Raw genomic sequence first — 24,140 nt, 5'->3', positions numbered from 1 at the left:
AAAGTCCATACGTCTGTACCACAACAAGGACCCCATGGAGCTGAACACCGCCCCCGCCCTCACCCCGCCCCTGTGCCGTCCCCAACCAAAAGACTTCTTACCTGCAGACCTATGAGATAATAAATTTATATTGTTTTAAGCCACTAGGTTTGTGGTGATTAGTTACAGCTGTGATAGTGGACTCAAACATGCAGATTCTTCAGATAAAATGATGTAGAGGCTACATTTTATTCTGCTTCTGTGTAGGACGCTCTCATGAGATCAAATGGAGGGTCTAGAGTCTGAACTGAAAAAGTGAAAGCGAAAGTGTGAGTTACTCAGTCGTCTCCGACTCTTTGCAACCCCGTGGACTGCAGCCCACCAGGCTCCTCTGTCCATGGGATTCTCCAGGCAAGAATCCTGGAGTGGGTTGCCATTTCCTTCTCCAGGGGATCTTCCCAACCCAGGGGTTGAACCCAGGTCTCCAGCATTGCAGGCAGATTCTTTACCATCTGAGCCACCAGGTACCCCCAAAAAGGTAGTGGTTGTGACACCAACTGTGAGAATAGGTTACTCTGGGGAATTTCTTTCTGTTTTTCTGAAGTACTCTCTTTCTCTTTTTTAAAAATTAACTTTTATTGGAGTTACTTTACAATGTTGTTAGTTTCTTCTGTACAGTGAAGTGAAGCAGTTGTATGTTTACATGCATGCTGAGTCTCTCCATTCCTGTCCAGCTCTGCGATCCTAGGGACTGCAGCCCACCAGACTCTTTTGTCCATGGGATTCTCCAGGCAAGAATATGGGAGTGGGTTGCCATGCCTTCCTCTAGGAGGGGTCTTCCTGACTCAGAGACCAAACCCACATCTCTTACATCTCCCACATTGGCAGGCAGGTTTTTAAAACCACCAGCACCATCTGGGAATCCCCATATGTTGACATATATCCCCTATTTTTTGGATTTCCTTCCCATTTAGGTCACCACAGAGCACTGGGTAGAGTTCCCTGCGCTACACAGTAGGTTCTCCTTTTGACGATCCACGGTGGGGTCAGTAGCCAGATGACCAACTGGAATGGTGAGAAAATACGGAAGGAGGTGCTTCTATTTTCAAGATGCACACAAACATGTCACTTACCTAAAGCCAGAGGTAGAGGCTATCATGATCCATTTAGGTCTCTGGCAGCTTGGAGACACGTGTCTTCAATCATGACCTAGGAAAACACTTTCTTCTTCCCCAGCATCTTCCACAGGGCATCCTTGATCTCTTTGTTCCTCAGACTGTAAATGAGCGGGTTCAGCATGGGGATCACCAGTGAATAGAACACAGATACCACCTTGTCTCTGCCAAACCAGTAGCTGGAGCTGGGCCGCAGGTACATGAAAAGGGCCGTCCCAAACAACAGAGTCACCACCATCAGATGTGAGGCGCAAGTGTGGAGGGCCTTCCTGCGACCTTCCACCGAGCGGATCTTCAGGACAGTAGCCACTATGTGACCGTAGGAGGCAAGAAGGATGAGGAACGATGTGCCCCCGACGACGGCCACCACCAGGAAATTCACCACTTGACTGGAGAAGGTGTCGGAGCAAGAAAGTGCCAGGACCGGTGGGAGGTCACAGAAGAAATGGTCGACGAGGTTGGGTCCGCAGAAGCGGAGCCGAAATAGGGAACTGGACTGGACCAGGGAGCTCAGGAAGCCGCTGACGTAGGCTCCAACCACCATGCGTGTGCAGAGGCCCCGAGACATGACGGCGGAATAGAGCAGGGGACGGGAGACGGCCGCGTAGCGATCGTACGCCATCGCCGTCAGCAGGAAGCACTCGGTTAGACCGGCGCCCACGAAGAAGAAGAACTGAACGGCGCAGCCCAGGAAGGAAATGCTCTTCCGTTCCCGGAAGAAGTCGGAGAGCATCTTGGGAGCCACCGCGGAAGAGTAGCAGATGTCAACGAAGGACAGGTTGCTGAGGAAAAAGTACATCGGCGTGTGTAGACGGCTGTCACCTCTGATCAGAAAGATGAGGGCCAGGTTCCAGGTCAGGGTCACCAGGTAGATGCCCAGGAAGGTCACAAAGAGGAGGGCCTGCAGTTGTGGATGGTCGGCAAACCCCAGGAGGATGAACATGGTCACTGATGAGCCGTTCCAGGCTTTAGTTGTGGACGTGTTTCCCATGGAAGAGGACAAGATGCAGACCTGGGATCCTGATAACAACCCACACGACAAATGATGTCAGCAGATTACTATTAAATGCATAAGAGGAAGGCAGATTGTTACAGTTACATGCATGAGTGCTAAATCACTTCAGTTGCGTCTGACTCTTTGTGACCCTTTGAACTGTAGCCTGCCAGGCTCCTCCATCCGTGGGATTTTCCAGGCAAGAATACTGGAGTGGGTTACCATTTCCTCCTCCGGGGGATCATCCTGACCCAGGGGTACACCTGTGTCTCCTGCATTCCAGGCAGATTCTTTACTGGCTGAGCCTTCAGGGAAGCCACAAAGAATTACAACAGAGAATTACCACAGAGAATTACAACACAGAGAATGCAACGATTCTCTCTCTCTCTCTTTCCCTTAGAAGTCAAATGTCTTAAATATTTACTTTTCAATATAATACGGAGTGGTTTATATGAGCTTGTGCTTTGGATGCAGACTCCCTGAGTTTAACTCCTACCTCTACCATTTGGTAGCTGTGTCACTTAGGGTGAGATGGCTAACACCTATAGACTTCAATATCCTTTTAAAATCTGTGGGACTTCCTGTGGTCCAGTGGCTAAGACTCCACACTCCTGGGTTCAAACCCTGGTCAGGGAGCTAGATCTCTTATCTCACAGCTTAAGAGCCAGCAGGTTGCAGCTAAGACCCTGGGGAGCCAAATAAATAAGTCAATAAAAATAAATATTAAAAAGGTGTTTGTTTTAAGAATAAGTCAACATGTATAAAGTGACTGGCATCTAGTAAGTCCATAAAGAAAGTTATTAGTAGGGCAGTTTTCTGTGTCCCAGGTGACTTATATCATGCCCTGACATAACTGTTTACCTAACATTATTCCAGTTTCAGTATTAGAATGGAGAAGCCAACATAGGGACGGGGCTCAGCTATTTAGTTGGAAAACAATCTGTAAGGCATTTTGAATGTTTTTAATCCAAAGAATTAGGCCAGACATGCATAGAAATGCTCTTGATTGTCAAATATTAGGTCTGAATATATTAACGTGGTGTCAGTCTCAAAGTTGTCTTCAGTGTTAACCTCTCTAAGCTGTTTGTTAAGAACGTGGGCCCTGGATTTGGACTACCTGGATTTGGTTCCCAGCTTTACCACTTAATAGATGTGTGATCTTGGGCAGGTCACTTGAATTCTCTATGACACCCTGTATAATTAGAGATAATAATAGCTCTATCTATCTATCTGTCTGTCTGTCTGTCTGTCTATCAGAGATTCCCAGTGGCATTAGTGGTAAAGAACCTGCCTGCCAATGCAGGAGACATAAGAGATGAGGGTTCGATTTCTGGGTGGAGAAAATCCCCCGGAGGAGGGCATGACAACCCACTCCAGTCTTCTTGCCTGGAGAATCCCATGGACAGAGAAGTCTGGCGGCTATAGTCCACAGAGTCACAAAGAATCGGACATGACTGAAGAGACTTAGCATGCACGATATCTGTCAGTTTTTTCTCTCTCTTTTTTTAATTGGCTGCCCTGGGTCTTTGCACATGCAGGCTTTCTCCAGGCGCAGCGTGCTGGGGCTGCTCTCTGGCTGTGGTGCCCGGGTTTCTCCTCGTGGCGGTGGCTCCTGCTGCAGAGCACGAGTTCTAGGTGCCTGGGCCTCTGTAGTTGCAGGATGCAGACTCAGCAGTTGTGCTGAATGGGCTTAGTTGCCCCACAGCAGGTGGAATCTTCCTGGACCAGTGATTGAACCTGTGTCCCTTGCAATGGCAGGAGGATTCTTAACCACTGGACAACCAGGGAAGTCCCTCTATCTATCTATCTATTTATCATCTTTCTAATCTGCTTTAGGATATTCATGGCTCATAGTAAGCATTCTACAAGTGTTTGTTGTTGCTATTGTTTAAAGTCTCAATTATAAACCATCTTCAATTATATTCTTAGAATTTCCAGTGTATGAAGCATCTTTAGAGATTAGGGACTTCCATTTAACCCCACTTTGTAAGAATTCTCATCAGTATCTCACACATCCACATGGAATCTTAGTCTTTCCATGTCAATTCGAGGAGAACTTCTGCCATCAGTCTCTAAGCTGAGGTCCTGTCCCTACAGGAGGCACCAGGAAAAGTGTGGTCAGAGTGTGAATGAGCCTTAAATGTTTGGAATACATCTTAATGCTTCTTCATGTCTTATCCCAAACAATTTGGAAGTCAACCAAATTACCTTCACTATCTTTTAAGTCATATTTTCAGCCTATTCTATCTACCTCTTAAAATATAGAAAATCCAATAAATTTCATTTATTTTTGAAAAGGAAAATATTTTATGAATCTTAAAGCAATATATGAGAACTGCAAAATAATTTGCTCAGCAAACAGCTGTGAAATATTCACCCTAAAAACCATGCGCTGTTCCTGACTGATGCAACAAAACCTTGAAACTGGAAAGTGTGACATTCTATCTCCTGAAATAACAGTACTTACATTTTGGTATATTCTTTTCAAGTGAAAGTAGATGCATATATGCGAGCATGTTAGTATCTTGCAACACAGACTCTATAACTTACAGTTATTAGAGAAATTATTCCAGGACAGTGGCTTCACTCTTTGGGAAATAACACCTTCTCTACTTGCTCTGAATTTTTCTTGCTCAATTTAGGAGAGCTACTTCATTTTAATATCCCCAGTCTTTCATAAATCAATCCATTATCTATCCATTGCTTTTCAAGGTCTCATAGACCTGCTTCATTTTCTTCTTGGAGCTTACACAGAGAGATGCTCTTAGAATTGGGGTCCACCCTCTTCCCACTCAGTAGCTCCTGCTACAGGTTTTTCAGGACCAAAGTCCTCAAATTTGAGTAGTGAGACCATGTGAGCTTCATCTTAGCCATCACCATGCCATCATTTGTACAGTTTAGGAGATCTCTTGCAATCCCAATCTTACCAATGTGTTTCTCCCCCAAAGCCTTTAATTGATTAATTGTCTAAATTATTGGAGTGCAATTGCTTTAAGTGTTGTGTTAGTTTCTGCTGTAAAGCAAAGTGAATCAGCCGCATGTGTACATACATCGCCTTCCTCTTGAGCCTCCCTCCCACACTCATCTGCCAGATAAAGATGTCATATGTATATACATAGAGTGTTACTCAGCCGTAAAAGGAACAAAACTGGGTCATTTTTAGTGGTGTGGATGGATGTAGAGACTGCCATACAGAGTGAAGTAGGTCAGAAACAGAAAACCAAATATCGTATATTGACCAATGTGGTTTTCAGCTTTATCCTATGTTCAGAGATTATGCACCCATTTGTGACAGGTATGTAGAGTTCTGAGAATCAGGAGAGGATTTTTTCGCTCTTGTCAAAAAGAAAGGGACTCACAGGAAAGTTTAGAATAATCTGCAGCAGGTATGGAGCCACATGGAGAAATTTGGAGGCAAAGAGACATAGCTTTGCTGGAGCTCTCACCCTGTTCTAAGTAGGGCCCACCATTTGGCAAAGTAGGGACCCAAGCTTATGATGTGCTTCAGGCTGTTTGGGGGCACCCATTCAGGTTAGAAGAAAGGGGAGTGGGATACAGTAGTGGTTATGACACCGCTGAGGCTTCGGGACAAGTTTAAGGGTTCTAATCCTGGCTCAGCCACTTGCCAGTGGTGGGGGACTGAGCAGTTCTGGTAGCCGTTCCAAGGGTCAGTTTCTTCATTTGCAAAACAGGGATAACAGTGACACTTAACAGAGTTGTGTAACTATTGCCTAAGACAACGCAGGGAAGGTCCACGGACCCTGAGACTGGATGCTTGCTGAATAACCTGGCACTGTCATTGTTACCATCAGTGAGCACTCCTGCCTCACATGATAGGTTAAAGTGTGCTCTCTTGCAGAAATAAGGAATTCACTGATGGCCCATCTAGGTATATAAGAAGTGTCTGGGGTGAGATTGAAGAATTGAATAATCTGAAGGTTGCTACGTCAACTGAAAGTCTGTTTTGAATGTTGCCATTAGGAAGGATGGTTGGATGGCATCACCAACTCAATGGACATGAGTCTGAGTAAACTCCAGAAGTTGGTGATGGACAGGGAGGCTTGGTGTGCTGCGGTTCATGGGGTCACAGAGTCGGACATGACTGAATGACTGAACTGAACTGAACTGATTAGGAGGGAAGATTTTCATATTTAGGAATGAAATTCCCCATCTCCCTAACCAGAAAGTGAAGCCGGACAAATTGAAACAAGAGGAAAACTTCATCCAGGGGTTTGTTCCAACATATGGATGCCTTGAATGCTATTCTGGAACATTAAATAGAAGGTATCTTAAGGGCTGCGTGAAGCACTTTACATCACTGAACTCTGTTCATGAAGAATGGCTTTCTCCTGTGGGAGAGGAAGAACATCTCTTTCATTTTGGCAAGAAACCCTGGGAGGTTCAGTTTGCTCTGAATCTCCTCCTGCTCATGAACCTGTGGTGTAGGTATAATCAGCGCCAGGCCTGTTTTTCAGAGTTTGAGGGGCCCAGTGACTTCGTTGGATTTATAAATGCTGGAGCTGCGTTTCTGTGGATACCACGAGCCTTCAAGGCCACGGTGAAGATACAATAATGCCATAAAATGAAAAACCTAGCACATGACATTCTGCTGTATCTGAAATGGATAAACACCAAGGACCTACGGTGTGGCACAGGGAGCTCTGTGCAGTGTTATGTGGCAGCCTGGATGGGAGGGGACTTCGGGGGAGAATGGATCCATGTATGTGTACATGTATATGTGTGTATATGTATATGTATGTATATGTATGGCTGAGTTCATTTGCTGTCCACCTGAAACTATCACAACATTGTAAATCAGCTAAACTCCAATACAAAATAAAAAGTTAAAAGCAAAAAATAAATATATTAAAAAAAACAACAACCTAGCACCTGGAAGACACTCAGGAATTGATGGGATCTGGTAGAACTGATTTGTGACTCAATTCATCTCTTATGAAACATCTTTAAGAAAGTGTTAAATTTTGTAACCAAATATGCCTAATCTGTGTTTAACAGGGACTTCCCTTCTATCTCAGCTGACAAAGAATCCTGCAATGTGTGAGACCTGGGTTCGACTCCTGGGTTGGGAAGATCTCCTGGAGAAGGGAAAGGGTATGCACTCCAGTATTCTGGCCTGCAGAACTCCATGGACTGTACAGTCCATGGGGTCACAAAGAGTCAGTTGGGAATGCAAGAAAAACAAGGCAACAATGTCAAGGGGAACCTCAGCCAGACTAGTTTTCTGTGATCTTCCCATCATCCTTCTTGTCACTGGGCAAGAACCCAGTGCCCTTAAGGTCTTTCTCTTCTAGGTTTGTCTATCATCTGAATGTACCAATGATTGGTGGAGGTGAACGAGTCCCTCTTGATGTAAGGTGAGAATTCAAAAGGCACCCAGACTTTCACCCAAGTATTAGGACTTAGATGGCAAAATTCAAGCCTTCAGTCAAAAAAGAAAAGGGGAGTTTCAGAGGCTTGAGGTCTCTGCAGTGTTTCAAAAATCTGCCACGTGTAGTCTGGCCCAATTACAGCCCTTCCAAGTTGCTTTGCAGACTACTTATTCATAACTGGGGCCATGTTCAAGGGTATAGCAATTCCTTCAGAAATTTTATGTCTTCTTAATTCTCTTCCCAGTTGCAAGGACTCAATATAGTTCCAGAACCCATTAAAGGAAAAGTAAGGTAGAAACAAGATTGGGGATAAATTTGGGGGAAAACAGGCAGAATTGAGAGGCCCATGGGGAAAACTGAACCAAAGAGCTCTTTCCTCACCTACAACTGGCTTGCCTGTCTCGGATGCACTTTGAAAGTGTGCTCTGTAAGGTAAGATGGATGCGAGCATGAAGACAAAATGTAAAAGGTGAACGACCACACTCACCCCTCCCTCTTGCTCTGCCTGTCACTCAGCTTACGCTTGTCTCGCGATCTGCTTTGGAAGGCATCAGATCTTACTTCAGGACTTGCTTCCAGTCCCCAAAGTCCCAACAAGTTTGAAGAGCAAGCTTGAGGTTGGTTTGCTCACCGAAGATAAAAATATCCGCTTGTTGCTTCTAATGTGTGTTTGCGGGCAGAAAAGTAGAGGAAAAAGATATACAGGGAGAAGAGGACGTAATCTTTAAGAAGCTCTCTGGTATCAGCTACTCTGGTATCTGTACTTGGGCTCATTTGGGAAGTGTTTAAAAGCTGGGGTTAGGGGTGAATTTGAGAAAGGGTCTTTTCTTTCTCCTTGGAGATGTTTTATTATATTTGCCCTGGAGGGTCTTATATTTTTCGAAAGAGAAAGGAGTGCGTCACCCAGATTTACAGATTTGTACTTAATTGATCTTTGGGGTGGTGTGGAGAACATATATTCATATAAATGCTCTGAAGACACTGCTTATTAAGCTCTATCCCAGTGGCCAGTTCCTCTGATCCCCCAAGGCTAATCAAGATCTCTTCTTACAAAAAAAAAAAATCTCTACTGGTATTACTTGGTGAGCAAAGTCACGGTGGCTGAGGAGCACAAAGGATAAGATAAACACTCTGCAGGAGAAAACAAGATTGCCATACAGCCGTACTTAGTCTCTTCAGTCGTGTCTGACTCTTAGCGACTCCATGGACTGTAGCCCAGGTTCCTCTGTCCATGGGATCTCCAGGCAAGAATGCTGGAGCGAGTTGCCATTTCCTACTCCAGGGGGTCTGCTCAGCTTAGGGATCGAACCCATGCCTCCTGTGTCTTCTGCATTAGCAGATGGATTCTTTACCCCTGAGCCACCTGGTTATGGACAGTTTCATTTTATTTGCTAGTCAACACATAATTTCCTAATGACTCATTTTGAGCTTGTCTTATCTAGCTATTCCAAAGAGTGTAATATATTCACTTGTTTTCTGGAAGTATCATGTTCACATTATTCACAGATACTTAGTGTTCCTAATCTAATTAGTGTTAAATAATTAGTGTTCCTAATCTCAGAGTAATAAAAATTGACAGGGATAGCAAAGGTGATTGTTTATAAAAATCACTAGGCCAAGATTTTCTGAAAATGAAGAAGTCTTTTTAAAACTATGTTCAACTTAGTTGGCATTTTAACTAATACATATAGTTCATATTTAATGAAAGTATATAGTTACTTCAGAACAACAATAATAAAGATTATCATACATTTCTAATAAACTGGTATCAGAATATTATAGTTGGTGGTATTTCTTTGGAGACAAATGGGAATTTAAAAATCACATTGATAATCTGTCCTATTTGAATAGCTCTTATGTAATGGTTTTCATATAGGTTGTACATCACATGATCCTCACACAAATATCCGATGTTGACATGTTTGAATGCATCTCACAGATGAAGCATGCGCTTATGTGAGGTCAGTTGAAGGTCACAAGGCCACACAGATGGAACTAGGTGGGATTCAATCCTATGCTGTGTTTCTATGATACCCTCTGTTTGAGATCGCTCTTTCATTTTGTCTTGATGCCTCTTTTTAAGAATTAAACAATATGATTTGTTTAAAATGGTACTGTGAATGTGAACTTGCAATGTATCTGTTCTCAATCATATTATTCTTCTCAAAATGTATTTGTTTATCAATGTTACTCATCATTTACAACATGCCCAGGGAATTCTCCATCTGCCTGTTCTGATTTATTTACAAAAATCAAAGTACATGAAAGTTTTGAGCTCACATACTTAAGGAGCTCATGGTGGAGCACTTAGAGCTTGATGGCATATAGCGTGCGTGTGTGCCCAGTCGTGTCTGACTCTTTGCGACCCCATGGGCTGTAGCCTGCCAGGCTGCTCTGTCCATGGGATTTCCCAGACAAGAACACTGGAATGGATTGCCATTTCCTTCACCAGGGGATCTTCTGCACTCAGGGATCAAACCCCCTCTCTTGCATCTCCTGCATCAGCAGGCAGGTTCTTTACAAGCCGAGCCACCGGCAAGTCAAAATGCTGGGTTCTCATGTGGATTTTAGGGCTTCCCTGCTAGCTCAGCTGGTTAAGAATCCACCTGCAATGCAGGAGACCCCGGTTCGATTCCTGGGTTGGGAAGATCCCCTGGAGAAGGGAGAGGCTCCCCACCCCAGTATTCTGGCCTGGAGACCTCCATGGACTACAGTCCACTGGGTCACAGAGAGTCGGACACTCTCTCGTGGATTTGAGTCCCGATTGTTGTTGCTCAGTTGCTCAGTCATGCCTGACTCTTTGAGACCCTGTGGACTGAACCCACCAAGCTCCTCCATCCAAGGGATCCTCCAGGCAAGAATACTGCAGCGGGTTGCCATCTCCTTCTCCATTTAGTCTTTCAGTCACCTCTTAATACTCACTCTACTCTGTTCCATTGATCTATATTTCTGTCTTTGTGCCAGTACCATATTGTCTTGATGACTGTGGCTTTGTAGTAGAGTCTGAAGTCAGGCAGGTTGATTCCTCCAGTTCCATTCCTCTTTCTCAAGATTGCTTTGGCTATTCGAGGTTTTTTTTGTATTTCCATACAAATTGTGAAATTATTTGTTCTAGTTCTCTGAAAAATACCATTGGTAGCTTGATAGGGATTGCATTGAATCTATAGATTACTTTGGGTAGTATACTCATTTTCACAATATTGATTCTTCCAATCCATGAACATGGTATATTTCTCCATCTGTTTGTATTCTCTTTGATTTCTTTCATCAGTGTTTTATAGTTTTCCATGTATAGGTCTTCCATTTTTTTAGGTAGATATACTCCTAAGTATTTTATTCTTTTTGTTGCAATGGTGAATGGTATTGTTTCCTTACTTTCTCTGTTTTCTCACTGTTAGTGTATAGGAATGTAAGGGATTTCTGTGTGTTAATTTTATATCCTGCAACATTACTGTATTCATTGATTAGCTCTAGTAATTTTCTGGTAGAATCTTTAGGATTTTCTATGTAGAGGATCATGTCATCTGCAAACAGAGATAAATCCACATACCTATGGACACCTTATCTTTGACAAAGAACGCAAGGATATACAATGGAAAAAAGACAACCTCTTTAACAAGTGGTGCTGGGAAAACTGGTCAACCACTTGTAAAAGAATGAAACTAGAATACTTTCTAACACCATACACAAAAATAAACTCAAAATGGATTAAAGATCTAAATGTAAGACCAGAAACTATAAAACTCCTAGAGGAGAACATAGGCAAAACACTCTCTGAGATAAATCACAGCAGGATCCTCTATGACCCACCTCCCAGAATATTGGAAATAAAAGCAAAAATAAACAAATGGGACCTAACGAAACTTAAAAGCTTTTGCACAACAAAGGAAACTATAAGCAAGGTGAAAAGACAGCCCTCAGATTGGGAGAAAATAATAGCAAACGAAGCAACAGACAAAGGATTAATCTCAAAAATATACAAGCAACTCCTGCACCTCAATTCCAGAAAAATAAATGACCCAATCAAAAAATGGGCCAAAGATCTAAACAGACATTTCTCCAAAGAAGACATACAGATGGCTAACAAACACATGAAAAGATGCTCAACATCACTCATTATCAGAGAAATGCAAATCAAAACCACAGTGAGGTACCATTTCACGCCATGTAGAATGCCTGCTATCCAAAAATCTACAAGCAATAAATTCTGGAGAGGGTGTGGAGAAAAGGGAACCCTCTTACACTGTTGGTGGGAAAGCAAACTAGTACAGCCACTATGGAGAACAGTGTGGAGATTCCTTAAAAAACTGGAAATAGAACTGCCATATGACCCAGCAATCCCACTCCTGGGCATACACACCAAGGAAACCAGATCTGAAAGAGACACGTGCACCCCAATGTTCATCGCAGCACTGTTTATAATAGCCAGGACATGGAAGCAACCTAGATGCCCATCAGCAGACGAATGGACAAGGAAGCTATGGTACATATACACCATGGAATATTACTCAGTCATTAAAAAGAATTCATTTGAATCAGTTCTAATGAGATTGATGAAATTGGAGCCCATTATACAGAGTAAAGTAAGCCAAAAAGATAAAGACCAATACAGTATACTAACACATATATATGGAATTTAAAAAGATGGTAACGATAACACTATATGCAAAACAGAAAAAGAGACACAGATGTACAGAACAGACTTTTGGACTCTGTGGGAGAAGGCGAGGGTGGGATGTTCAGAGAGAATAGCATCGAAGCAAGTACACTATCAAGGGTGAAACAGATCATCAGTCCAGGTTGGATGCATGAGACAAGTGCTCAGGGCTGGTGCACTGGGAAGACCCGGAGGGATGGGATGGGGAGGGAGGCGGGAGGGGGGATTGGGATGGGGAACACATGTAAATCCATGTATGGCAAAAACCACTACAATATTGTAAAGTAATTAGCCTCCAACTAATAAACATAAAAATAAAAATAAATAAAAAATAAAATTTATGATTCTAAGGAAAAAAAAACTCACTCTACAATTCAGGCACACTTCCACGAGGTGGCAGCAACATTCCATAAGCAGTGGTTCACCAACCTTTTTGGCACCAGGGACAGGTTTCAGGGAAGACAATGTGTCCATGGATGGGGGTGTGGGGGGAGTTGGTTTTGGGAGGATTATTCAAGCGCGTTGCATTCATTGTGCACTGTATTTCTGTCATTACATCACCTCCACGTCAGACTGTCAGGCATTAGAGAGGGAGGTTGGGGACCCCTGCCATAGGGGGCCTAAACTAGTTGGCATTTTTGAAAATAATGGTTTGTTAATTGATACTTTTGAATTGTGGTGCTGGAGAAGACTCTTGAGAGTCCCTTGGACTGCAAGGAGATCAAACCAGTCCATCCTAAAGGTAATCAGCCCTGAATATTCATTGGAAGGACTGATGTTGAAGCTGAAGCTCCAGTACTTTGGTCACCTGATGCAAAAAACTGACTCACTGGAAAAGATCCTGATGCTGGGAAAGATTGAGAGCAGGAGGAGAAGGGGACAACAGAGGATGAGATGGTTGGATGGTGTATTGACTTAATGAACATGAGTTTGAGCAAACTCCAGGAGTAGCAAACTCCAGCGAAGTCTAGCATGTCGCAGTCCATGGAGTTGCAAAGAATCTGACAGGACTTAGCTACTGATGGACAACAGCAGGGTAGTTATCTCAGTTGTAACAATGTGGTTTGAGCTCTTAAAGTCTTCTTGACCGCTTCTGTGTATATGAAAGTGAAAGTGAAAGTTGCTTAGTTGTGTCTGACTCTTTGCAATTCCCTGTCTTGAATTCTCCAGGGCAAAAAATATATATATATGGAATATATATATAGTGGAAGTTTAAATTTTTTTTAAAAACTTACCCCGATCTAGGAATGGAACCAGGGTGTCTTGCATTGCAGGAAGATTCTTTACCAACTGAGCTATCAGGGAAGCCCTTAAATTTTTTTTAGGGCTTTTTCAAAATTAATTTTTGTTGGAGTATAGTTACTTTATGATGTTATGTTAGTTTCTACTCTGAAGTGAGTCTATATATGTATACATATATCCCCTCTTTTTTTATTTCCTTTTCATTTAGGTCAACACAGAGCACTGACTGGTTGCATATATGATTTAAAGCCCTCCCAAACCTCTAAATGTCCTTCACTATTGTACCTTATCTTTGGTTGGAGAAGGAAATGGCAAACCCCTCCAGTATTCCTGCCTGGAGAGTGCCACGGCCAGAAAAGCCTGGCGGGCCCCAGCCCACGGGGTCACAAAAAGTCAGACACGACTGAGAGACTAACATGACATTATCTTTGGAACGCCCGGTGAAAAGACTGTGAATCTATGTAAGCTTAATGTTTTTACTTATTGCCAGTGGAAGAAATACTTACTGAGATAACTTTTAAACTCCAATTTGAGAATCAAGATTGTATTTTACCTCCAAGCACCTCTGGGTTTTGCTTTGAAGCACTTAAAATATCCTTTAAAAATAGGCATAATAAAATGTTAAACAAGCATGAAAGCAAATCCTATTTTAGGAGGAGCTGTCAGCAAACAAACTCTAAGAGGCATAGAATCTTGGTAAGTTAAATTTTGGGTTGAATTACAAAGAAATATTTCCTAAGTATTTGTAATTCTATGTGGAGTTTCCTTGCTTTTTGTGTTCATACATTCTGATGCTTGCTTAAACTGCTTTAAATTCTTTAATTTAACCATATTCGAAATTTTATATTTTAAAGTAAGGATATGGAGAGTTTATGGTTATATCTGCTTCCCTGGTAGCTCAGTTGGTAAAGAATCTGCCTGCAATGCAGGAGACCCTGGTTCGATTCCTGGGCGGGGAAGATCTGTTGAAGAAGGGATAGGCTACCCACTCCAGTGTTCATGAGCTTCCCCTGTGGATCAGTTGGTAAAGAATCTGCCCATAATGTGGGAGACCTGGGCTCGATCCCTGGATTGGGAAGGTTCCCTGGAGAAGGCAACAGCTACCCACTCCAGTATTCAGAATACTCACTTCAGTATTCAGAATACAGTATTCTGGCCTGGAGTATTCTGGCCTGGACCATACAGTCCATGGGATCTCAAAGAGTCAGACATGACTTTCATTTCATTTCGATGGTTATATCTAGGTGAGTTAAATAAGGCAACTTTATTTCTCATTCTTAAACTTTTTGGAGAGAAGCCTGACAAATACACTGCGTGTCCCTACTCTACATTTTCCTGGCTGGTGTAACATTGCTAATTTATAATTTGATCTTTATACGTGACCTTCTTTGTAGATAATCATTATCACCATAATCAGAGTTTGCATGGCAGATGAAATCTATTCCCACTCTCTTTTATCAGCCTTTTTTAATCCCAAGAAAATGTATAGGTCATAATTAGAGGTTTACCTTCTAAACGATCCCAGATCTGAATTCAGTATCAAAACTCGTTCATAGTTAGTTGAGTTTGACTCTCCTAGCCTTTGGATTTCCTGGACCAGTTTATCTTCAAGCCTAGCAAAGAATGTTTCTCTTGACAAGAAAATCTTGCCGCCTCTCCTTCACAGTCTATTCTGGGGGTCACTTATCTGCTTTTCTTGGAACAATCTGCATGACTAAAAATTTCCCCTGAATTTGTTTATTACTGTTTGTCAAGGGCTTTCCAGGTGGTGCTAGTGGGAAAGAACACGCCTGCCGATGCAGGAAACATAAGAGATCTGAGTTCGATCCCTGGGTCAGGGAAATCCTCTGGAGGCGGGCATGGCAACCCACTCCAGTATTCTTGCCTGGAGAATCCCATGGACAGAAGAGCCTGGCAGGCTACAGTCCATGGGGTCGCAAAGAGTCGGACATGACTCAGCGACTAACACTTTTACTTTCACCTTCATATAGAATTATTTCTGTCAGCTCATTTTTATTTTCAGACTGAAGATTGCTAACTTGATCTCCATGAAACAGATGAACTTCTTTTAGTAAACTTTACTCCGATGTAAGGGCTTCCCGGGTGTCACTAGAGGTAAGGAATCTGCCTGCCAGTGCAGGAGACGAGAGATGCAGGTTCGATCCCTGGGTTGGGAAGATCCCCTGGAATAGGAAATGGCATCCCACTCCACTATTCTTGCCTGGAGAATCCCACGGACAGAGGAGTCTAGTGGGCTACAGTCCATGGGGCCACAAAGAGTTGGACATGACTGAGCACATTCCTATATAGAAAGTTTCAAAAAACAAAAATTTTTCAAAAAACAAAAAATCAGTTTCTCAAAATTTCAGCCTTTTGGAGCCTGAGGAATTCTTGGAGAGGGAGCCCAATTTCCTCAGGCCCAGCAGGGGTGAAGGGGAGTGGTTAACAGACTCCCGCAAAGCAACACAACCAGGCTGTAACAATGTTGGGAGCAGCACCTAACACGCGAAAGGGTCGAGGAGCTGTTTTCATCAGGATGAAACTAAGTCACAGCAAAAATCAGATAGGAAGGGAAGAGCTCTGGGCTGTGACCCTAGAGATAGGGTTGACTTCCCTGGTGGCTCAGAGGGTAAAGCGTCTGCCTACAATGCGGGAGACCCAGCTTCAATCCCTGGGTCGGGAAGATCTCCTGGAGAAGGAAATGGCAACCCACTCCAGTATTCTTGCCTGGGAAATCCCATGGATGAAGGAGCCTTGTGGGCTACAGTCCATGGTGTCACAAAGAGTCAGAGATGACTGAGAGACTTCACTTTTACTTTCAGTTAACATTATTGAGTGATATATATATATATATATATGTATGTATTTTTTTTTTCATTAGCTCTATGCTAAGATGTGCTTATTCACATCTCATTTCAGGACCACATCAATCTATTTGAGGTAGGAATTATTACATCAGTTTTAAAAGTGAGGAAATCGATATTTAAAAGATTTAAAATTTTGTTAAGTGTGGACTCGTGGGCACAGTGGGGGAAGGAGAGGATAGGACAAATTAAGAGATTAGCATGGACATATACACTACCACGTGCCACAGAGACGGCTAGTGGGAAGCTGCTGCTTAGCACAGGGGGGCACCTGGAGGCTCTGTGATGACCTAGAGGCCTGGGGTGGGGGGTTGGCAGGCTCAGGAGGGCGGGGATGTATGTGCACATATGGCTGACTCATGTTGTACAGCAGAAACTAACACAACATCCTAAAGCAACTATACTCCAATTAAAAAAAATATATGTGGACGGAACGGTAAGATATGTGGGGTTTGATTCAAAATAATCCATCAGGAAAGGACTGTCAGAGGATAAAGATGAAACAAGATATTGCTAACCAAGGGGGTACATAGAGGTTAATTATATTAATCTCTTTATCAGCATATGTGTTTGGAACTTTCCGTTATAGAAAAATTTTTTGTAAAGGAAAAAATAAACACCGCTTGGAAAAAAATTAAAAACTTGCTACATGTCTGTACGAATAAAATGACAGAGCCAGAATTGGAACCCACCTCTCTTAGTTAGAAGTTTGTTCTTTAAGCACTGTTATTTTAGCACATGCCTCAGTCTGTTTGTGTGTGGTTTCCTGCTAATGAAGGGTCTCTTGAAGAGGAAGGCTGCCCACCAACACAGCAGGAAGTCTCCTTGGCCCTGGATCAGGGGAAGCTCAAGGAGAACACGGCAAGGGGCTGTGACTGAGACTCTGGCGACAGGTGGTTGGCCTGTTTTCCACCACCCCCAGAGAGTAATGAGCGCTCAGCAATGTTTAGCTCTGATGACTGCTGGGTTTTTAGCTTTGGACCCAGGAGTCAGTGACAAAGCCCACGTGGAGGCAGAGTGTGGCTACCCATCTCCATAACGTAATGACGTAATGACGCATCAAGGGCCATTGGAAGACCTGATAATCAAGGAAGGGATTCCAGAAGCAAATGCTACTGTTTGTCTGAGGCCAAAGTATAAAAGAAGGGACTGAAGCAGAGGCCAGAGGTAGAGCTGATGAAACAGACGTAGAGCATTGGGGAACGCAGATGGACTGAAATTTGTAAAAGATGTTATTGGAGCAAAGCGACCAATAATTCTTCTCTTTTGGCTTTAGAACTCAGGATACTTCTGCCTGATGTAACTCAGTAAGTTTAGCTCCCTTCCTCCCCCCTCACTTACTCAACAAATGACAACTCTAAATTTAAGCACTTCCCACATTTTATCTGTTTAAGGGGCAGAGTAAATCTATCCATCTCCAGGGATGATTAAATGAACTAATATAAATCAAGTCCTTAGAACAGTGCCTGGTACTCGGTAAGCCCTAATAAATGGCTGTGATTTTATTTTATGTCACATATCATGTGCTCAGTCACTTAGTTGTGTCTAACTCTGTGACCCATGGACTGTCCACCGCCAGGCTCTTCTGTCCATGAGGTTTCCCAGGCAAGAATGCTGGAGTGGGTCGCCATTTCCTCCTCTGGGGGATCTTCCCAATCCCAGGATCAAATCTGGGTCTCTTGGACCTCTTGCCTTGGCAGGCAAACTCTTGACCACTGTACCACATGGGAATCCTCCAGTTACATGTTATATTATTATAACTGAGCACTTATTATAAGCCAAGCATTCTGCTAAACTCTATGAATAAAGAAAATTCATTCATTAAACAAATATTTACTGAGCCTATGTCCCAGACACTGTTCCAGGGACTCAGGATAGATAAATACACAGAACAAATACAACTCTCTGCCTACCTTTGAGTAGCTTACGTTCATAGGGAAGATTTCATTAAGATAAGAAACACCAAACTCATCTAATTTCCTCTTTGATAAGATGAATAGATCAATATTATAGTGAAGAATTGTCAGTTCTTGTTTTTTTTTATTAGCATCCCAAATATTTCTTTAATAAAGAATGTATATTTATTACTAGCCAAGGATTTTGTGAAAGCATTAGTGGCTCAGTCGTGTCCAACTGTTTGTGACCGTGGCCAGCCAGGTTCCTCCATCCATGGAATTCTCCAGGCAAGAATACTGGAGTGGGTAGCTATCCCCTTCTCCAGGGGATCTTCCTAACCCAGGAACTGAACCTGGGTCTTCTGCATTGCAGGCAGATTCTTCACCATCTGAGCCACCAGGGAAGTCAATAGGACTTTGTATATACATTGCAATTGTAAATAAGAAAATCCTATACACCATATATAAATATGAAAGTCCTATACACCATAGGACTTTGTAAATACATCGCAATTGTAAATATGAAAATCAGTTCCAACACATTTATTAAATTCATGTCTTTAAAGAAAAGGACTTAATAATCATAATAAGAACAAACTACAGTGACAGGTGCGTAGGATGGACGTCTAGTGTTCAGAGGGCAAGTTGGCCGCAGTCACTGTTCTGTGGTGAAATGAGACGTGGTTGCAAGATTATCTGGATCACAGTTAGTCTTCTTGGCTTTTACTGTTCAGGCAGTGAATAATTGTGGGGAGATTTAAAATTTTTAGAAAATACAAAGCTAGGAATAGTACTTACTTATTTTTAACAATTTGATAGAAATATCTTTAACAGACAAAAACTGCATACAGTTAAGGAGTGCAACTTGATGTTTATACACATGTATATGCATACACTATAAAAAGGTCAACATAATCAAGTTAAATAACTTGTCTATCATCTTTACATAGTTACCTATGTGTGTTTGTGTGTCTGTGTGAATGTTTAGTGTGAGAAGATTTAATTTAAGATTTATCCTCTTAGTAATCTCCGGGAGGTGGCGATGGACAGGGAGGCCTTCCGTGCTGTAGTCAGTGGGGTCGCAAAGAGTTGGACATGACTGAGTGACTGCACTGAGCTGATCCCCTTAGAAAACTTTCAATATACAGTAACGTTACCTGTTGTCACCATGCTGCTCATTAGACCTCCAGAACTTACTTATCCTGTGTGAGTGAAACCTTGTACCCTTTGACCAACATCTCACTCTTCCCTTCACCCCACTCCAGCCCATGGCAACTGTTGGTCTACTCTTTACTTTTATGAGTCTGACTTTTTAAGATTCCACATGTAAGTGGGGTCACGCAGAATTTGACTGTCTGTGTTGGCTTATTTCATTTTGCAAAGTGTCCTCCATGTTTGTCTGTATTGTTACAAATGACAAGATTTTCCTTCTTTTTTCAGGCTGAATAGTATTCCATTATCTGTCTGTCTATCTTAAATTTTCTTTATCCATTCATCTGTCAGGTTTAGATTGTTTCCATATCTTGACTATTGTGAATAATGCTACAGTGAACATGGAAGTATATCTCGTCAAGGTACTGATTTCATTTCCTTTGGATATATACCCAGAAGTGGAATTGCTGGGTCATGTAGTAGTTCTGTTTTTATTTTTGCAGGAACCTCCGTACTACTTTCCATAGAGGCTGAACTCATTTACATTTTCACCAATAGTGTGCAGAGATTCCCTTTTCTCTACCTCCTCACTAACAATTGTTAATAATAACCATCTTAAAAGGTGGAAGGTGATATGTCATTGTGGTTTTGATTTCCATTTCTCTGACAGTTAGTGATGTTGAGAATCTATTCATGTAAAACAATTTTTAATATGATGAATGATGAACACAATCATCATTCAATCAATGGTTGCAAACATGCCTGGGTAATCAAATTCCATCAAATAATAAAATACATAAACTTTAATTTTACCATCAAGTCTTCCCCAGGGCACTTCTGCCTTTTTACATCCATTTATATTTCTTCATTTTGATGCTATTGTCAGTGCCAGCCTGTATTTCTTAAAGTAGAGTGTTTATGGGCTTACCTCATGTCTTAAAAATAATAATTTGGTCTGGCCTGATGACATCCAAATTTCCCTTTGCCTCTCCCTAAGTATTATCCTTAAATATGCAATGAATCCTTCCCAACTTCTCTTGCTCAGGAAGTACTGGTTTCTGCTTTTCCATGACTTGGCCAATTTCAGTCAACTTTGCTGTTGCTTCCTTCTTTCTCTTCACACCCAAAGGCGTGCAAATAGCACTGTATCCCATAATGATGCTGATCAAGCTAGTCCAAATTTTGAGCTTTTTATGATTTTATGCAGTGGTTTGTATAAAAACTTATTATAGGGACTTTCCTGGTGGTCCAGTGGCTAAGACTCCATACTCGCCGATCAAGGAGCCTGGGTTGGTGGGGGAACTGGATCCTACATGCAGCACCTGAAGGTTCCGCATGCCACAACTGAGACCCGGGGCAGCTAAATAAATAAATAAAAATAAATATGTAAAAAGGTTATATAATTAGAAAAAAGGCCTAGTTCTAAGCATGCATTTACTGATACATGTATATACACTGCACATTTGTGTGTTTATATATATTTATATCCCTTTCCCTTTAATTTTGCTACCTAAAAGAATGGATTGTTTTCATTATGGGTTGAATGTCCTCCCTCAAAATGGAACATGCAAAATACTATAACCAGTTGTATTTACTTCCTTTTTTGGATTCTTATACTGCTGCTAAGTCACTTCAGTCGTGTCCGACTCCGTGCGACCCCATAGACGGAAGCCCACCAGGCTCCCCTGTCCCTGGGATTCTCCAGGCAAGAACACTGGAGTGGGTTGCCATTTCCTTCTCCAATGTGTGAAAGTGAAAAGTGAAAATGAAGTCGTTCAGTCGTGTCCGATTCTTAGCGACCCCATAGACTGCAGCCTACCAGGCTCCTCCGTCCATGGGAGTTTCCAGGCAAGAGTACTGGAGTGGGGTGCCATTGCCTTCTCCATTCTTATACTAAATATATGTAAAATAGAAGACATTCTTAACTTTATTGCTAATCTGGGTTGATATTTTCAAGTCAGAAAGTCTAAAAAGCCATAAGAAACCCAAACTTAAAGGAGCCCTGAGATGCAACCTTCTATTTTTCAACTGAGAAAATAAAAAGATTAAATGACTTTTCCACTGTCTCCAGGGAGTTGGGAATAGTTTCGAACAAAATTCAGATTTCTGACTCCCAGTCTCTCTCTCCTCTATTAGACTGCTACTCTTGTCAGCAAAGTATAGAGCACACAGATTTTAAATAGTACGAAGGGATTATCATAGGCTGACTTGTTCCAAGAAGACTGCCTAGCAGGTGGCTAAACTTGGTATCAGCTGTATGATACCGTATGGTATTATAGGAAATATCCACTGGTAACAAAGTCTAACTGACCACAGGATTGCTTCCCTCTTTTATGCAGGAAGCAGGTCTGTGGCTGCAGGAAGGAACAGCACCATTGTGACAAAATTCTTCCTCCTGGGATTTTCAGGGCAGCCCCAAATGAAGGTTTTCCTTTTTGCATAATTTCTGGGCATTTGGGCTTCCCTAGTAGCTCAGATGACACGACTGAGTAACTTCATTTTAACTTTTCACTTTCATGCATTGGAGAAGGAAATGGCAACCCACTCCAGTGTTCTTGCCTGGAGAATCCCAGAGACGGGGGAGCCTGGTGGGCTGCCGTCTATGGGGTGGCACAGGGTCGGACACGACTGGCTGAAGCAACTTAGCATCAGCAGCAGCTCAGACAGTAAAGCGTCTGCCTGCAATGTGGGAGACCTGGGTTTGATCCCTGGGTCGGGAATATCCCCTGGAGAAGGAAATGGCAAGTTAGTCAAGTATTCTTGACTGGAAAATTCCATGGATGGAGGAGCCTGGTAGGCTACAGTACATGGGATCGCAAAGTGTCGGACGTGACTGAGCAACTTCACTTCACTGGGCATTTACCTCCCGACTCGAGCGTGGAACCTGAGCCTCATCGCCGTCATCAGGGTGGACTCACACCTCCACACGCCCATGCACGTCTTCCTCAGTAACCTGTCCTTCCTGGATGTCTGCTGGGTGTCCTCCACGGCCCCCAAGACGCTCTCTGACATCGGCACAGCGCAGAAAACCATCTCCTTGGTGGGCTGCGCCGTGCAGTGCTTGGTCTTCCGCAGGCTGGGGCTGACACGTGCTTGCTTTTGGCGGCCGTGGCTCTGACCGCGGGGCTGCGATGTGCAGCCCGCTGCCCTGCACGGGCCTCGCATCCCACACCCTTTGTTTCATGGGCTCCTCAGTTCTGGAATGAAACCTGCTCGGCCTATTGGCATGATTTCTGCGGGCCCACCCTGATCAACCACTTCTGCGACCTTCCTCCAGTCCCGGTTCTGTCCTGCTCTGATACTTTCCCCAGCCAGGTGGTGACCTTCCTCGCGGGTGTGGGCGCTGGGGGGTGCTCTCTGTCCTTGCGGTCCTCATCTCCTGTGGTTGCACTGCTGCTGCCGTCCTGACTATCAGGTCAGCTAAAGGGAGGACCAAGGCCTTCAGCCTCTGTGCATCTCATCTGGCTGCTGGGACCCTCTGCTCCGGTTCTGGTCTCTTCATGTACACGCGACCGAGTTCCAGCTACTCCCTGGACGGGACAAGGTGGTGTCCATGTTCACTGCTCTGGTGATCCCTATGGTTAATCCCATCATCTACAGTCTTAGGAACAAGGACATTAAAGATGCCATGAGGAAAGCTGTGTAATTTCTCATGGGCATTGCTTTTTCTGACCCTGATATAATGTTGGCAATGAAGCTGTGAGCTGGGTCACTTGTTCAGACTCATGCAGCTTTGGACTAGCTGATCTACATAATTTGTGCTGATCACGCCCACCCCCACCCCCCCCCTTTTTTTTCAATATCCCTCTAACAAGTTTCCTATTGCTTATTGGAAAAAAGGTTTGGCCATTATTTGTTTCTAGAATGAATAGCAGTTGTATAGATTGAGATTAGCAGAAAACGTCACCATGACGAAGACGGATCAACTTGGAATATCAAAGTACCAGTGTGTGTCTGTAGGCGGAAGACATTGAAAAAATTGTTAGTCCAATATTCAAGGTGGAGATTCTTCAGGTAGGCCCAGAATATAGCACTGTAACCTGAGGAGGGGGATTGTTGTTTAGTTTCTAAGACGTGTTGGGCTCTTTTGTGACCCCACGGACTGTAGCCCACCAGGCTTCTCTACCCACGGGGATTCTCCAGGCAAGAATGTTGGAGTGGGTTGCCATGCCCTCCTCCAGGGATCTTCCCAACCCAGGAATCAAACCAGGGTCTCCTGCATTGCAGGCGGATTCTTTACCAGCTGAGCTACCAGGGAAGCCCTATACAGTTGCTAAGTGTTCTTAAATCATCAGACTTATGGTTATTAATCTAAATATGCCATCTTTATTTTTGTGGTCTTATGCAAGTTACTCACAAGCTCCATTTTGCTCATGTGTAAAATGAGAATAATAACTGTATCTACCTCATTGAATTGATGCAACAATTAAGTGAGAATACACATGAGGAGGACTTAGCCACGTGCCTGGTATATGGTTGTGTTGCTGTTGTCTAATCTCCGAGTCGTGTCCAACTTTCCTGACCTCTTGGACTGTAGCCCACCAGGCTCTTCTGTCCATGGGATTTCCCAGGCGAGAATACTGGAGTGAGCTGCCATTTCCTTCTCCAGGGGTCTTACAGAGCCAGGAATTTAACACGTATCTCCTGCATTGGCAGGTGGATTCTTTACCACTGAGCCACCAGGGAAGCCCCTGCCTGGTATATAATAATATTTAATAAATGTTAGTTCATATTGTTAGCCATTTAGTCAATGTTACTAGTCAATTTTGTTCAAAGCAGGAGAAATTCAGGT

The 24,140-nt window shown here is 43.1% G+C and overlaps 1 protein-coding gene and 1 pseudogene across 1 annotated transcript; one reads left to right on the top strand and one right to left on the bottom strand.

Moving 5' to 3' along the window:
• Positions 1–1,188: 1,188 nt before the first annotated feature.
• Positions 1,189–2,145, bottom strand: LOC110122140 (olfactory receptor 5A1-like). Its single transcript, XM_020869541.2, has one exon. It carries the CDS (start codon positions 2,143–2,145, stop codon positions 1,189–1,191), a length of 957 nt encoding a protein of 318 aa, XP_020725200.2.
• Positions 2,146–5,424: 3,279 nt separating this feature from the next.
• LOC110122141 (olfactory receptor 5A2-like) lies at positions 5,425–22,994 on the top strand (annotated as a pseudogene).
• Positions 22,995–24,140: the final 1,146 nt, after the last annotated feature.

This window comes from Odocoileus virginianus, chromosome 10 (genome assembly GCF_023699985.2).
Source record: "Odocoileus virginianus isolate 20LAN1187 ecotype Illinois chromosome 10, Ovbor_1.2, whole genome shotgun sequence".
NCBI lineage: Eukaryota > Metazoa > Chordata > Mammalia > Artiodactyla > Cervidae > Odocoileus > Odocoileus virginianus.
The sequence above is the reverse complement of the archived record's forward strand: the minus strand, read 5'-3'. Positions and strand labels throughout refer to the sequence as shown.